The sequence below is a fragment of the Rhinatrema bivittatum genome, chromosome 1, assembly GCF_901001135.1.
Source record: "Rhinatrema bivittatum chromosome 1, aRhiBiv1.1, whole genome shotgun sequence".
NCBI classification, from domain to species: domain Eukaryota; kingdom Metazoa; phylum Chordata; class Amphibia; order Gymnophiona; family Rhinatrematidae; genus Rhinatrema; species Rhinatrema bivittatum.
Genome location: NC_042615.1, coordinates 242140463 through 242153261, shown reverse-complemented (window position 1 = coordinate 242153261; position 12799 = coordinate 242140463). Strand labels below are relative to the sequence as shown.

The window sequence follows — 12799 nt, the reverse complement described above, 5'->3', positions numbered from 1 at the left end:
AATGTTGAACGAGAAAGAAAAGGAGATGGTGTCCTCTGCCTGAGGGGCAAAAGAGATATCGTTGGGGCCAGAGTAGGCACCTACATACCACTGTGTATTTTGGTTTCTTAGCTCTTTACTCCTGGGATAATTTTGTGCCAAAAAATTTAAAATCCTGTACAAACAAAAAAAATTCTGTAAATTTCTACACTATATTAATCAAAATAATGCAATATAACTTCTGTCTTTGAATGAAACTTAATTTAAAATGCAATATGGAAAACAGTGATTAAAAAATGGAAACTTTAAAAATGTTTGTGCAGAATTCCACCAGAAGCACTTTCATAGTATAAAGTCCAGCCCCTCCCTGACCAGCTCACTTACTTCCTCTCACAACCTTAGCTGCCCCAGCTCTCCTCACTCATCAACCCCTTAGCACTCTTACTCCAAAGCACACTCTCTCTCTCTCTCTCCAGTCTCCCCAGGCTTCTTTCTCCCCAGCTCTTTGCCCACACCCACAGTCTGACCCCACCACTCATACTTTTTCCTCGCTACCAACAACCTCCTCATCACCAGGCTCAACCCTTCCCTAGTTCTCTTCCTCCAGCCACAGCCCCACCAGATCTCTCATTCCAGTTCTTACCCCATTGCCCTCTTTCCCTAGGTCCCACCCCAATACACTCACAAACCCTTTCTCTCCCTCCCCCTGGCTTGAGCCTATCACTTGCTCAGGTTTTTCCTTCCTCTACACTCCCCTTTCCCCGGTCCACCCCACATTCGCTCCTCACAAGCTTGAACCCACAACACTTTCTCCTTTATCTTTCCTAGCTCATGCAGCCATCTTTTTTCCAGGCCGCAGGTATGATAGATGTAGCAGCCTCTTCCTTCAGGATCTACCTTTGCACGTTCTCCTTGGGGGCCACAAATTTAAAAATTCTTCACTGTACAGAAATCCCCTAGAAGTAGCTCTTGGTGTGTGTAAAATTAGATTGGCTAATCCTAGATTGTGGAGTCACAAGAACAGGTTTGGGAACTACTGTACTGGAAGAAGCATTATTGGGTGACAGAATAGGTAAGACCACTGGGCAGTCATATCCTGGGCAGATATTTGTTTGCCGACCAAAATGATTTCTGGTACAGTATATATATACCTGCTGTAGTGGAAGAGGAATTGAGAACAAATATATACTTTACACCCTCTTTCCCCTCCCATCATTTTCTCTTTAAAATTCATGACAGGACTTAGATGCAATATGTATTTATATATATTAGTGCTCTTGAGAAAGCACCACAGTAGGATTTTAAGTTGAGCGTTCACACTGTGCCTACAGCTCAGATCGGAGCAGTTCTCCCCTGTGATTGGCTGTGACACTGCTCCAATCCCTACGCAGAGATAGAACAGAGCCGCGCACAGGGCCCTATCCAAAACTCCGCCCCTTAACCAAGGACCGCCAAGCAAACCTCATTTTGATTTCTTTCCGTTCTTACTAATGCAGTTCACGCAGCATTCACATCCCAGATCAAGAAAAAGTGCAGCCTCGTCCCATGTTGTGCAAAGAACAAGCAGCAAAATCCGCTGTGCAAATCCAGGAGCGGACAAAAACAAAACAAAAACCACAAAAACGCACGTTTGTAATACACGGTCGGCGGGCAACAGGGCATACAACACTCCCCCTTCTAGCAAAGACGCTTTCCCCCCTCTTCAGAGCAACGTTTGACAAGTGCAGAAATAAATACTCATGACGCTTATTGCAGCGACTAAGGGTTCCCTACCTGGCAAAGAAACTCCAGGGCCCCTGCGCACGGCGCCGCTGCTATTCCCGGGCTCTCAGGAAATGACTGGCAGCAGGGGCTCGGATGTAGTAAGCCAGTTCCTCATAGGTTCCCCCTACGCGGCGCTCTGAACCCTTCAACATGATTGGCCAGCACTGCTTTCCTGCCGCCCACACAGACTGTACTTGGTTCCTGTTCCGCTCCGACAGGGAGAAGCTGTAGCCCTTGCTTTGTATTTGCAATCGGCAGAATTGGTGTAGCGACTGGATACGTTGGCGTGCAGGCATCCCCTATTTATATAGTGACCTGTTGCGTCTCAAAGCAAGGGAATCACTGAATCCATCACCCTGCCTTCGTTCACTCACTCGCTCCCTCCTACCTTCCCCTCAGCGACAAATTTAAGGTGTTGCTGCAGCGTCGTCAAGTCTCTCGCGTTTGGCGGACCATCTTCCTACATTCCTTCCGCAATTCCATTTTTTAAAATGCAGTGGAAAATCAGGCCCCCAAATATTCAAGGCACGAGTCATCTGACATAGATATAAGATCAAACACCACAAGGAAGAGCAGGCATTCAGCTCTGTGTGGGAGCTCTTCCCGGAACCATACCACTCCATAAACACTCAAGAAGAGCCATGCTGGGGTCAGACCAAGGTCCTTGGAGCCCTGCATCCTATCTCATAGTGGACAATCCAGGTCACAAGAACACAGACATATGTCCAATAGTTGATCTAGTTCTTGTATCAGGCTCTCAGGGACAAGAGCTGGCTTTCCCAAAGATCATGAAACTAACAGTTTATCACCTCTCTGTCTAAAGATTAACCCTATACACACATTTGGCACTACTGAATGGTCAGAATTTGAATCAGTATCACAGCTGGAAATACAACAAATACATAAAATGAACCTAGCACCGCATCCAGATGATGCTATTCCCACCAAATCAATAAAGTCAATCTCAGAGACCCTCAATCCTTACATCACAAACATTGTGAATCTATCACTGTCTGTGGGAGAAGTTCCCTCCCCTCTTAAATGTGCATCAATTAAACCTATCTTAAAAACAAACAATAATGATACAAATAGTTTAAATAGTTATAGGCCAATATTCACCTTACTATTAACTGCAAAAATTATAGAAAAAGTGGACACACATAACTGTCTGATGTTTAGATGATAACATTCTATTCTGAAATCAATTTGATTTCAAAAAAATCATAACTCTGAAACCTTACTTTTATCCATGACAGATTTTATCCTGTGAGGATTTGATGCAAGTCAAGCTTATCTGCTAATCTTATTAGATCTATTGGCTTCATTTGATATTGTAGACCACCTTATTCTCTCTCAGAGACTGATTGAAATTGGTTTGTGTGGTACTGCACTAAACTGCTTTACCTCTTTTCTTGAAAATAGAACTTTTAAAGTGAAGATAAATAATGTATCAAAATAACATTCCCATGAAAACTGGTGTTCCACGGGGTCCTCACTATCAGTCACATTATTTAAATATATATCTATTTCCATTGTGCAGACTACTTGCAGGCTTAGGCATAAACTTTTGTTTCTGCTGATGCATTCAATGTTTAATTCCAGTTGATACCTCAAATGAGCATATACTCAATACATTAAAATTTTATCTTGCAGCCATACAAAAACTGTCACATACAAGACTGGTTCTCAACTTACAAAAATACAGAATATTAAGTTTGTTGAATATATTTGAGATTTGGGAGTAGTAATTGATTCCAACTTACAATGAAAAAATATATTAACAACATAATCAGAGCAGGTTACAATAAACCATGGTTGCTAAAACACTTAAAATCTTTATTATCCCAAGAAGACTTTTGTACAATTTTACAAACACTAATATTCTCTAATCTCGATTACTGTAACACTCTCTTGCTCGAATTTCCAACATCCACTATCAGATCCCTACAGATGTTACAAAACACTACGGCAAGGGTGCTTACAGGAAGTAAGAAATACAATCACATAACTCCAGTTTTGAAATCTTTACATTGCCTACCCATAAAAGTTTGAATTCACTACAGAACATTATGTGTAATTCACAAAATCATAAACCAAAAAGATGCCAAGTGGCTGAGTGCTTCAATGCACTTGCATACCCCACAACGTAACATGAGATATGCTAACAAACGTTTATTGAATGTCCCCTCCCTTCAGAGCGTCCATCTAAGGCCAGGATTCATCATTCCATGCGGAATGATGAAGCCTGCACTAAAGGGGGTGGGGGGGGAAGGAGGGGCGGGCGATAGCCCACAGTCGATCACACCATGACGGTGCGATTTCGCCTGCTGCAGTGCGGCCGGCTGCAGGCTATCATGGGCATAGCGCCACCATACAAGGTGGTGCAATTCCTTGTGCTAATGCCGGCGATAATGTTCAAAACATTATCACCGGCAGCAGTGCCACTGCAGACTCCTCCCTAACTCCTCCTCTCCCCCTAATTTTAATGTTACCGCCACAAAAAGGCCTTTTTCGCGAGCGATAAGTGCTTAGAAAATAACCCCCTAACAGGCTGATACAGAAAAACGCGCAGGAGAGCCGGCGAGCACCCAGGTCACTCTCCTGGGTGCACGAGATTCAGGAGGGTGACCTATGCAAATTAGGGCCCACAGTAAAAAGAGGCGCTAGGGTCACTAGCACCTCCTTTTTGACAGGAGCGGCGGCTGTCAGTGGGTTTGACAGCCGATGCTCAATTTTGCCGGTGTCAGTTCTCAAACCCGCTGACAGCCACAGGTTTGGAAAAAGGACACCGGCATAATTGAGCATCAGTCTTCCGACCCGATTTTACTTTTTTTTTTTTTTTTTACTTTTTTATTTTTGTGGCCTCTGACTTAATATCACTATGATATTTTGCTTTCTGGATCGCACAGGAATAACTAATAGGGCCCTCAACATGCATCTGCATGTTGCAGGCGCTATTAGTTTTGGGGGGGTTGGCCACACATTTTCGACGCGCTATTACCCTTTACTGAAAAAGGGGTAAAGCTAGTGCGTCGAAAATGCGCGGCCAAACCCGGGCTAACAGTGAGCTCCACTGTATTGGCCCGTAAGTGAGGAAAGAGTCAGAGCACTATCGACAGGAGGTCCAAGACTGTGGAACACCATGCCATCAGAATTGAGGACGCAAAAAGAACTTAAAGCTTTCAAAAAAGATCTAAAAACATGGCTTTTAAACAAGCATTTGAGAGTGAAATAAATAATCTAAGGAGAAAGAATATGCAAATCTTGTTTTTGACAGACATTTTGTCTTATTGATTTTATATTTTTATGAGAAATATGTAATAATTGAAACTGTTAGTTGTTGTGAACGGCCATGATTAAATATAATAGAACAACGGTACATAAATGAATCAATGAAATAAATAAATAGTCTTCCTGGTTTTTAACTGATTAAGGATTTTTCATTCAAAATTTATCCAATCCTCTTTTGAGGATTAGTTGCCTTGACTACATCCTCTGGCAACAGATTCTATAGCTTGATTGTGGGCTAAGTGAAAAAATACTTCCTACAATTTGTTTTATATCTGCAGTTGCTAGTTTCATGAAGTATCCCCTTAGTCCTACAGTTGTTTGAAAGGTAAATAACCCCTCACTGTTCCACCCTGCTCATGATCAGGATAATCAAAGGAAAATTTAAATCAATCCAGGAATGCAAGACATTTGAAGTTAAAATGATCAAACATTTTGGAACCGACAAAAAAAAGAACTCAAGAGACCTAGGTTTCCTATCACATTATGAGCCATAAAATGAAACTGCTTTTCATCTTCTGATTACCCCTTTTCCTTCACTATTACTGGAATGTCTTTTTTGATTCGCTTATGGACACTCGCATTACTCTATACTTCCTGGTAATATAATTTATTTAAATTTATTTTATTTTAGATTTGTATTCCTCCTTTCAGCCACTTCAAAGCAGATCTTTTGCTTCCTTGAATTCTGAACTGAAGGAGAGAGAGTATTTGTTCTCAGAAGCTAGTCAAGAATTGTATTAAGTCATGTAAACTGCACCCCCTTGTGGTAACTACATAGGATACCCGACTACTTTTATAGTCAGGCATTCCGTGTAGTGGCAGTCATGGCTGCGGATGTTACACAAGGTGCACAGTCCAATGCCTGCCTGCCTGCCTCCCAACTGGGTCTCCTGCAAAAAGAGGGGTCCACAATCCAGCCAGCAATGTCTCCCAGGGTTTGGGAGGAGGCAGGGATAAAAGTAAAGGATCCAACTCACCTTCTGAGTCCAAACAAATGTTAAGTTTTTATTTTAAAAAACAATTTCTCTTTGCTAGGAAATCAACTTCTTTTTAGCCAAATACAATACACTTCTCATTAAAACAATTACAGTAACTCATTTCTGATTCTTTATTCCAGGATGCTAGACTAGTGAGACAAACTCCAGAATTCTTAAGAATTCACAGATATATGTATCAGATACGTATTAGGTTTTTTTTTTTAAACTACTTTTGTTTCAACTTCACTTTCTTTTCTGTAATGTAACCTAAGAATTGATTCTGTATGTGCTTTCCTGTTTTCCAGTTACGAGTGAACACTCTTACTTAGGTTACTTTTCTCAGGTAAGTATATTGTTTTGTATCTCTCTTCTACTTAATGTTTCTTGTCCTTTATTTTTTCCTCTCTCACTCCTTTCTCACTTTCTTTACTTGTGCCTTATTGTGTCTGTCTGTTCAGGCCTATCACTAGCAGTGGTGTGCACACACTTGGCTACTTGTGGGCAGAGCTTACATAGGCTACTAGCTTCTACTGGCTGGAGCTCTTGCACTTGGCTGTACCTTCTCCCTACACTTTATGTTCAAATCTTTATTACTTGATTATTACAAAAATACTACAAAAAATAGTATAATAGAATGCAGGGCAACTGATGGACACTTCCAGTGTCCTGCTCAACATAGAAATAATATTCCCCTTATATACCCAGATCAGTCCAGACTCCTGGGTTTTGCCTCCCTTCCCGCAGAAGGAGACAGAGAAAGTTTTACTGACACTGCCACATAACCTGGAGCAGTCCGTCCACAGTATTTTTCTGTCTCCAGCAGAGGTTTTGCACCTCTACTATCTGCTGGAGACTTTTACAATGTCAGGGATCTTGTTGCTTACTGTTTGAGACCAATTTCCCTCCCCTGCTGCTCTTGAATCAGAGAGCAATGTGCAATGTTGGAGTTGCATCAGAAGTGTAGTATCAGGCTTTTGGTTAAGGGTAGTAACTACTGCATCAAGCAAGTTACCCCCATGCTCAAGTGTTTTCCTAGACCGTTCAGCTCAAATGTCTTTGTTGGTTGTTGTCTGAATCCAATTCCTCCTTTCCCCCTGCCATTGAAGCAGCAAGCAATGATGGAGCTGCATCATATTTTGAAGGCTATTTGCCAAGGGTAGTATCTGCCACATCAGCAAGATACCCCCATGCCTTACTTCATTCCTCTCCCTCTTGCCTTTAGGGATCCAGTGTTTATCCCATGCCCTTTTGAAATCTTGCACAGTTTTTGTCTTCACCATCTCCTCCAGCAGGGAATTCCAGGCGTCCACCATCCTCTCTGTGAAGAAATATTTCTTGACATTGCTTCTGAGTCATCCTCTCCAGAGTTTCATTTTGTGACCCCTAGTTCTACTGGATTCATTCCAGCGGAAAAGGTTTGTTGTTGATCGTGCATCATTAAAACCTTTCAAGTATCTGAAGGTCTGTATCATATCTCCTCTGCTCCTCCTTTCCTCCAGGGTATATATATTTAGGTCTTTCAATGGAAGACCTCTCATTATTTTGGTTGCCTTTCTCTAGACCGCCTCCAACCTGTCTCTGTCCCTTTTGTCCAGAAGTGAACACAGTACTCCAGGTGAGGCCTAACCAAGGACCTGTACAAGGGGATTATTCCTTTTTTTTTTTTTTTAACTAAATATTCCTCTGTATGCAGCCCAGCATTCTTCTAGCTTTAGCTATTGCCTTGTCACATAGCTTCGCCATCTTTAGATCACTAGACACTATCACCCCAAGGTCTCTCTCCTGTTCTGTGCACAGCAGCGCTTCACCCTCCATTGCATTCAGTTCCTTTGGATTACCACATTCCAGATGCATGTCTCTACACTTCGTGGCATTAAATCCCAGTCGACCACTCTTCAAGCTTCCTTAAATCACTTCTCATCCTCTCCACTCCTTCCGGCATGTCCACTCTGTTGCAAATCTTTGTATCATCTGAAATAGGCAAACTATACATTCTATCCCTTCCGCAAAAAGGGCTGAAGACTTTTATTGAACTTTCTGTATTTCTTTAATTACAATGGACACTGATATGCTAGAAGATTGACAAGAACTGCTGAGGGTCTTAAATAGCATGCAATATGCTCTTTTCAGAAGCAGTGATCGACTTGTTTAAAAACCCTGCAGATGGACATCTGATGGTATGTGGTATAAAATAGCCATGACTATGCGGCTAGTAGCATTGTATAGCATGGATATTCATGTAGGATTTGTATATGAAGTCCTTTTATGAGAAAAAGGACTAGAACATACATCCAATGAGAGACACTTGTTCTCAACCATATTTTCAATGTATTGAGAAATTATAAGAGGATGCTATTAATACTGCAATCCTTGCAGAAGAAGATTAAAGGAATAAGACATTGCCACATTTACTCTGACCTGGACCATCAGGATGGTTTGGAGTAAGTGTCAATGCAGAGATGAAAGACAGGAATTTAGAATTGCACCACATTACTACTATTTTACCCTTAAAGATCCCAAGACAATATTATGATAACATATACTGTATAAGTAGCTTTTATGTAAACTGTAACTAATAAGATTTATTCACTGCTTGTCATCTGTTATCAAACGTGTTTAACATTATCTAATATCCAAAACAATGATAATTTTTCTAAATGATCATAATCAGAATAAACCTAAATTTGTATATACAAAGTTAGAAGTGGCTTCTTTTATTATGTTATATTCCTGGTAACAATGGCACCAGTAGCATATGGCGAACCTGTCATGGGACAGGTGAAGGATTGGAGGTGAACATGGCAGCCATCCTTAGATGGGTCTCTTGTCAAAGGTACCTGATCTTGCTTAAAATTCAGAGTTAAGTGAACTCACATAAGGGCTTATTTATTACAATTTTGTACCAGTGTTTTCCTCATTGGAAAAAATGGGGTTATTTTTATTGATAAAAATATGCAGTTTTTGCACCAGAGCAAACAGGATGCAGAACTTTAAATACATAAACCCCATTAACTTCTGTCCTCACTGCAGGCGATGAAATGAGACACTGAACATTTGGCAAAGAGGTTGCGGTCTCACCTCCAAACAGGAGTGAAGAATAAGCAGGCTGGAGAAACACCACCATGAACCTTGCTACTCTGGGGATTCTTCAGATACTTCATCCTCAACCACCTTATGTTTGGGATTGCTGATTGCTCTGGACTCGGTCCACTCCTCTCCAGACTCACCTTCCTTGGACTGGGCCCATGAACTCCTCTTTCCTGCATCCCCTTTTCCACTTCCAGATATATATCCGATAGTGACAGATGTACAAGGCAAAAAAAAAACAACCCACAGGGAAATGGTGCAATCAACTCTGAAAGCACCTCCAAAGCCAACCAATTAGCAAGCAGATGTGACAGAAAGTATAGGCAGGGAAGGAATGAGGATTTTTGCTTTCTCTAGGTACTGTTTCTGCTGTGGTCCCCTTTCCCACTCCTCCATAAGATCAGACAACAGAGAGTAGAAGGTTTAAGGCACAGACCCAAAATTTCCTGGGTGGATTCTGTGGTAAGAACTAGAAAATTCTGAAGCATGCTGGCAAACATTTCCAACCTTTATATTACATTCTAAAAATAAAGTTGCTTTTCAACCTTGCTTATGTCTGTATAATTTAATTTTGTTTATACTAGGAAAGAAAAAGGGATCTCAAGTATAAATACAGGGAGGAGATCTCAGGGATGGCCAGAAAAGGAAGGGGGATGAGGACCAGGAATGGGGTGAGGTTAAATGACTAGGAATGGGGGTAGAAGATGGAGAGAGGACTGGGGATGGGGAGGATAGGAGTTGGGGGAACAGGAAGAGAGGTTTTGGGATCAAGAAAGGGGAATAGGAGCGTGATCAGAGGAGGCAGGATCTGGGGAGGAGAGATAGGAAGGAAGGTTCCAGGATTTGGTGAATATAATCTAAAATCAAGGGAGGGATGATCTGAACTGTGGAGGAGAGTGGTGAGGAAGAGTAAGTGGAGGAAGAGGAGGGAAGAAGGCATTCTCTCTACTATGTCCTAGTTCTGCTCCCCCTTGTATCTTCATTCCCACTGTGGTATATACACAAACAAGCTCCCTGTGGTGTTTATCTTCTCTCTCTCATATACACAAACCTACCCCCTCCACCCAACCTGTTCCATATTATATCACACACAAATACACTCCCCCCCCCCCCAAAAAAAAAAAGCTGATCTCTCTTTGTAAGCTCTAGGCACTGTCAATTAAGGTTAAAAGTTTGCATGAGGCAGGATCACGGTTTAAAAAGGTGAAATTGGTCCTTACCTGCTAATTTCTTTTCCTTTAGTCCTGGCAGACCAGTCCATACCAACAGTGATTTCTTCCTACCAGCAAAGAGAGGCAGAGGATAAATCTTTTTACCTTCATGGTGCCTCTCTGTATAATGTGGTCCCACTGGAGGAGATGTTAGTAGTTATTGCCCAAGCTGGATATGCATTCCTTCCTGCTATGTCTGATCACTAGTGTATCCTCTTCCTGGATACATACTTTGATACTAGCTAATCCTGAGTGACTGTAAAATACTCTGTCTTAAGGTTTGCTGAAAACCAAAACAAAAACATCCAAAATGCATTGCAAAAAAAAAAAAAAAATCAAAATCAGAGCTTTAATGTTGCTCTGCCCCGTCAGAGTTTTCACAGCATAGGGAGTAAATGACTCTTTCTACTCTCTCTCAATATTTTACCTTCTTTTATAATTACTGTAAATAAAGCATGAGGGGGAAAAAAAATGAAAATTTCTTTTAGAGGGGGTTCTGGACTGGGCTGTCAGGACTAAAGGAAAGGAAATTAGCAGGTTAAGACCAATTTCACCTTCCTTCATGTTCTGCAGACCAGTCTAGAACAATGGGGATGTACCGAAGCAGTACTCATGCTGGGCAGGAGTGCTCCATAGCTGCCTGCAACACCCTCCCTGGTGAACGCTGCATCCTTCTGCTCCTGTGTTTAACCTATATAGTGTTTAGTGAAGGAATGCAGTGAGGCCCAAGTAGCTGCTTAGCAGATATCTAGCTGCGAAACTGCTCCGGATCCTGCCCATGATGCTGCTTGCGCTCTGGTGGAGTGTGCCTTGAGCCTTGGAGGCTATTAACTCCTTGATCCATCTTTTGATAGAAACCTTTGATGCTACCTCCCCTGTGCGTGCCCTGCATACAGTAAAAACAATCTGACTTTCTGAAGTGATTGGTGGTCTCCAGATATCTGAGCAGGATCTTTCTTATATTCAGACTTTTCAAGCTCGGCTTCTTACTCGCCCTCCCTTCTTTCCTAAAGCCTGGCAGGACCACCAACTCATTCATATGAAAATGCGACATTACTTTGGGTAAGAATGAAGGGACTGATCTAATTGCGACTATCTCTGGAGAATGACAAATACGGGTTCCTGCATGATAGGGCTTGCAGCTCCGAGAGTCTCCTAGCTGAACAGATTGCCACAAGAAACACCGTTTTAATGCGAGGTCCTTTATTGATGCTGTTTGACTGGCTCAAAGGGTAGCTGCATTAGTGCTCTCAGCACCAGGTTTAGGTCCCATGCTGGCACATGTTTTTTTCCTGGAGGGCGCTCAATTCACACCTTTTAGAAATCTAGATATATCAACCTAAGCGCCTAAAGACTCCTTTAATCAGTTCTCTGAAGCAGGCCACCTGTACTCTTAAAGAATTTATTGCTAGGCCTTTCTCCAGGTCTGCCTGCAGGAACTGCAAGATTACTGGCAAGTCTGCCTTCTCTGGATTGGCAGCCCGCTGTCCGCACCAGTGTTGAAAGAATTGCCAAACTCTTGTGTACTCTCGGGAGGTGGAAGGTTTCCATACTTTAATCATGTAGAGATTTGTTTGGAGTAAGCCTTCTTACGCAATTCCTGCCTTTCAATAGCCAGTAGTGATGTGCTTCATTTTTTATGCCGGGTTGGGCTACGGGTCGGCCAACCCATGAAAAAAATGTTTTCCATCGGGTCTTTTTTTTTTTCTCTCAGCAATTTTCGCCGAAAAAACCCCCCAAAACCCACCCCATCCCTTCAAATTTTGTTAATTACAACCCCCCACGCTCCGGACCCCCCAAAACTTGCCTAAAGTCTGTGGTGGTCCAGCGGAGGGGTCCCAGGAGCGATCTCCCGCTCTCGGGCTGTCAGCTGCCAGTAAACAAAATGGCGCCGGTGGCCCTTTGCTCTTACCATGTGACAGGAACTACCGGTGCCATTGGTCGGCCCCTGTCACATGGTAGGAGCAATGGATTAGTGCATCCATTCGCCTGGTTAGGCTGCTTCTTGACTTGCTAGAGAACTGTTCTGCCTTTGTATTTTTATGGGTTGCCATCAAGTCCCAACTGGGATGTCCCCATCTGACATCTATTTGCTGGAAGGCAACATCTGCCAGCTCCCATTTCCTTGGGTCCAGCTCTTGGAGATTCAAAAAATCTGCTTGAACATTCTGTGATCCTGCTATATGGGTTGCAGAGATGTCTTGCAGGTACTTCTCTGCCCATTGCATCAGCAACTGGGCTTCTTTCTGGGCCTGCCTGTTCCTTGTGCCTCCCTGCTTGCTCACATGCGCCATAGCCTGAAAAAAAAAATCTTCACTGCTCTTCCCTGGAGTATTTCCTGAAACTCCTCTAATGCCAGCCAGACTGCCCTTGTCTCCAGGGCATTCACTGACCATCTTGCCTCCTGCGGGGACCAGTGGCCTTGCACTATTTATGTTTCACAATGCGCCTCCCCCCCCATCCTTTTCTGCTGGCATCCATGGAAACTAT

General features: G+C 42.6%; 1 protein-coding gene across 4 annotated transcripts in view; it reads right to left on the bottom strand.

Annotated features, from left to right (window-relative positions):
- RPIA (ribose 5-phosphate isomerase A) overlaps positions 1-12799 on the bottom strand; it is a 73328-nt gene that overhangs the window by 51514 nt on the left and 9015 nt on the right. The window contains exon 1 of one of the 4 annotated variants that reach the window (XM_029593163.1): positions 1753-1979. The exons of 2 other annotated variants lie outside the window; for them this stretch is intronic. Coding sequence is in view for 1 of the 2 variants with exons in the window: in XM_029593145.1 (XP_029449005.1) it covers positions 1608-1641 (34 nt within the window). In the remaining variant the exon portion in view is untranslated. Of the gene's footprint in view, positions 1-1607; positions 1688-1752; positions 1980-12799 lie in introns of those variants that run through there. One more of the 4 variants, XM_029593145.1, reaches the window with a different exon arrangement.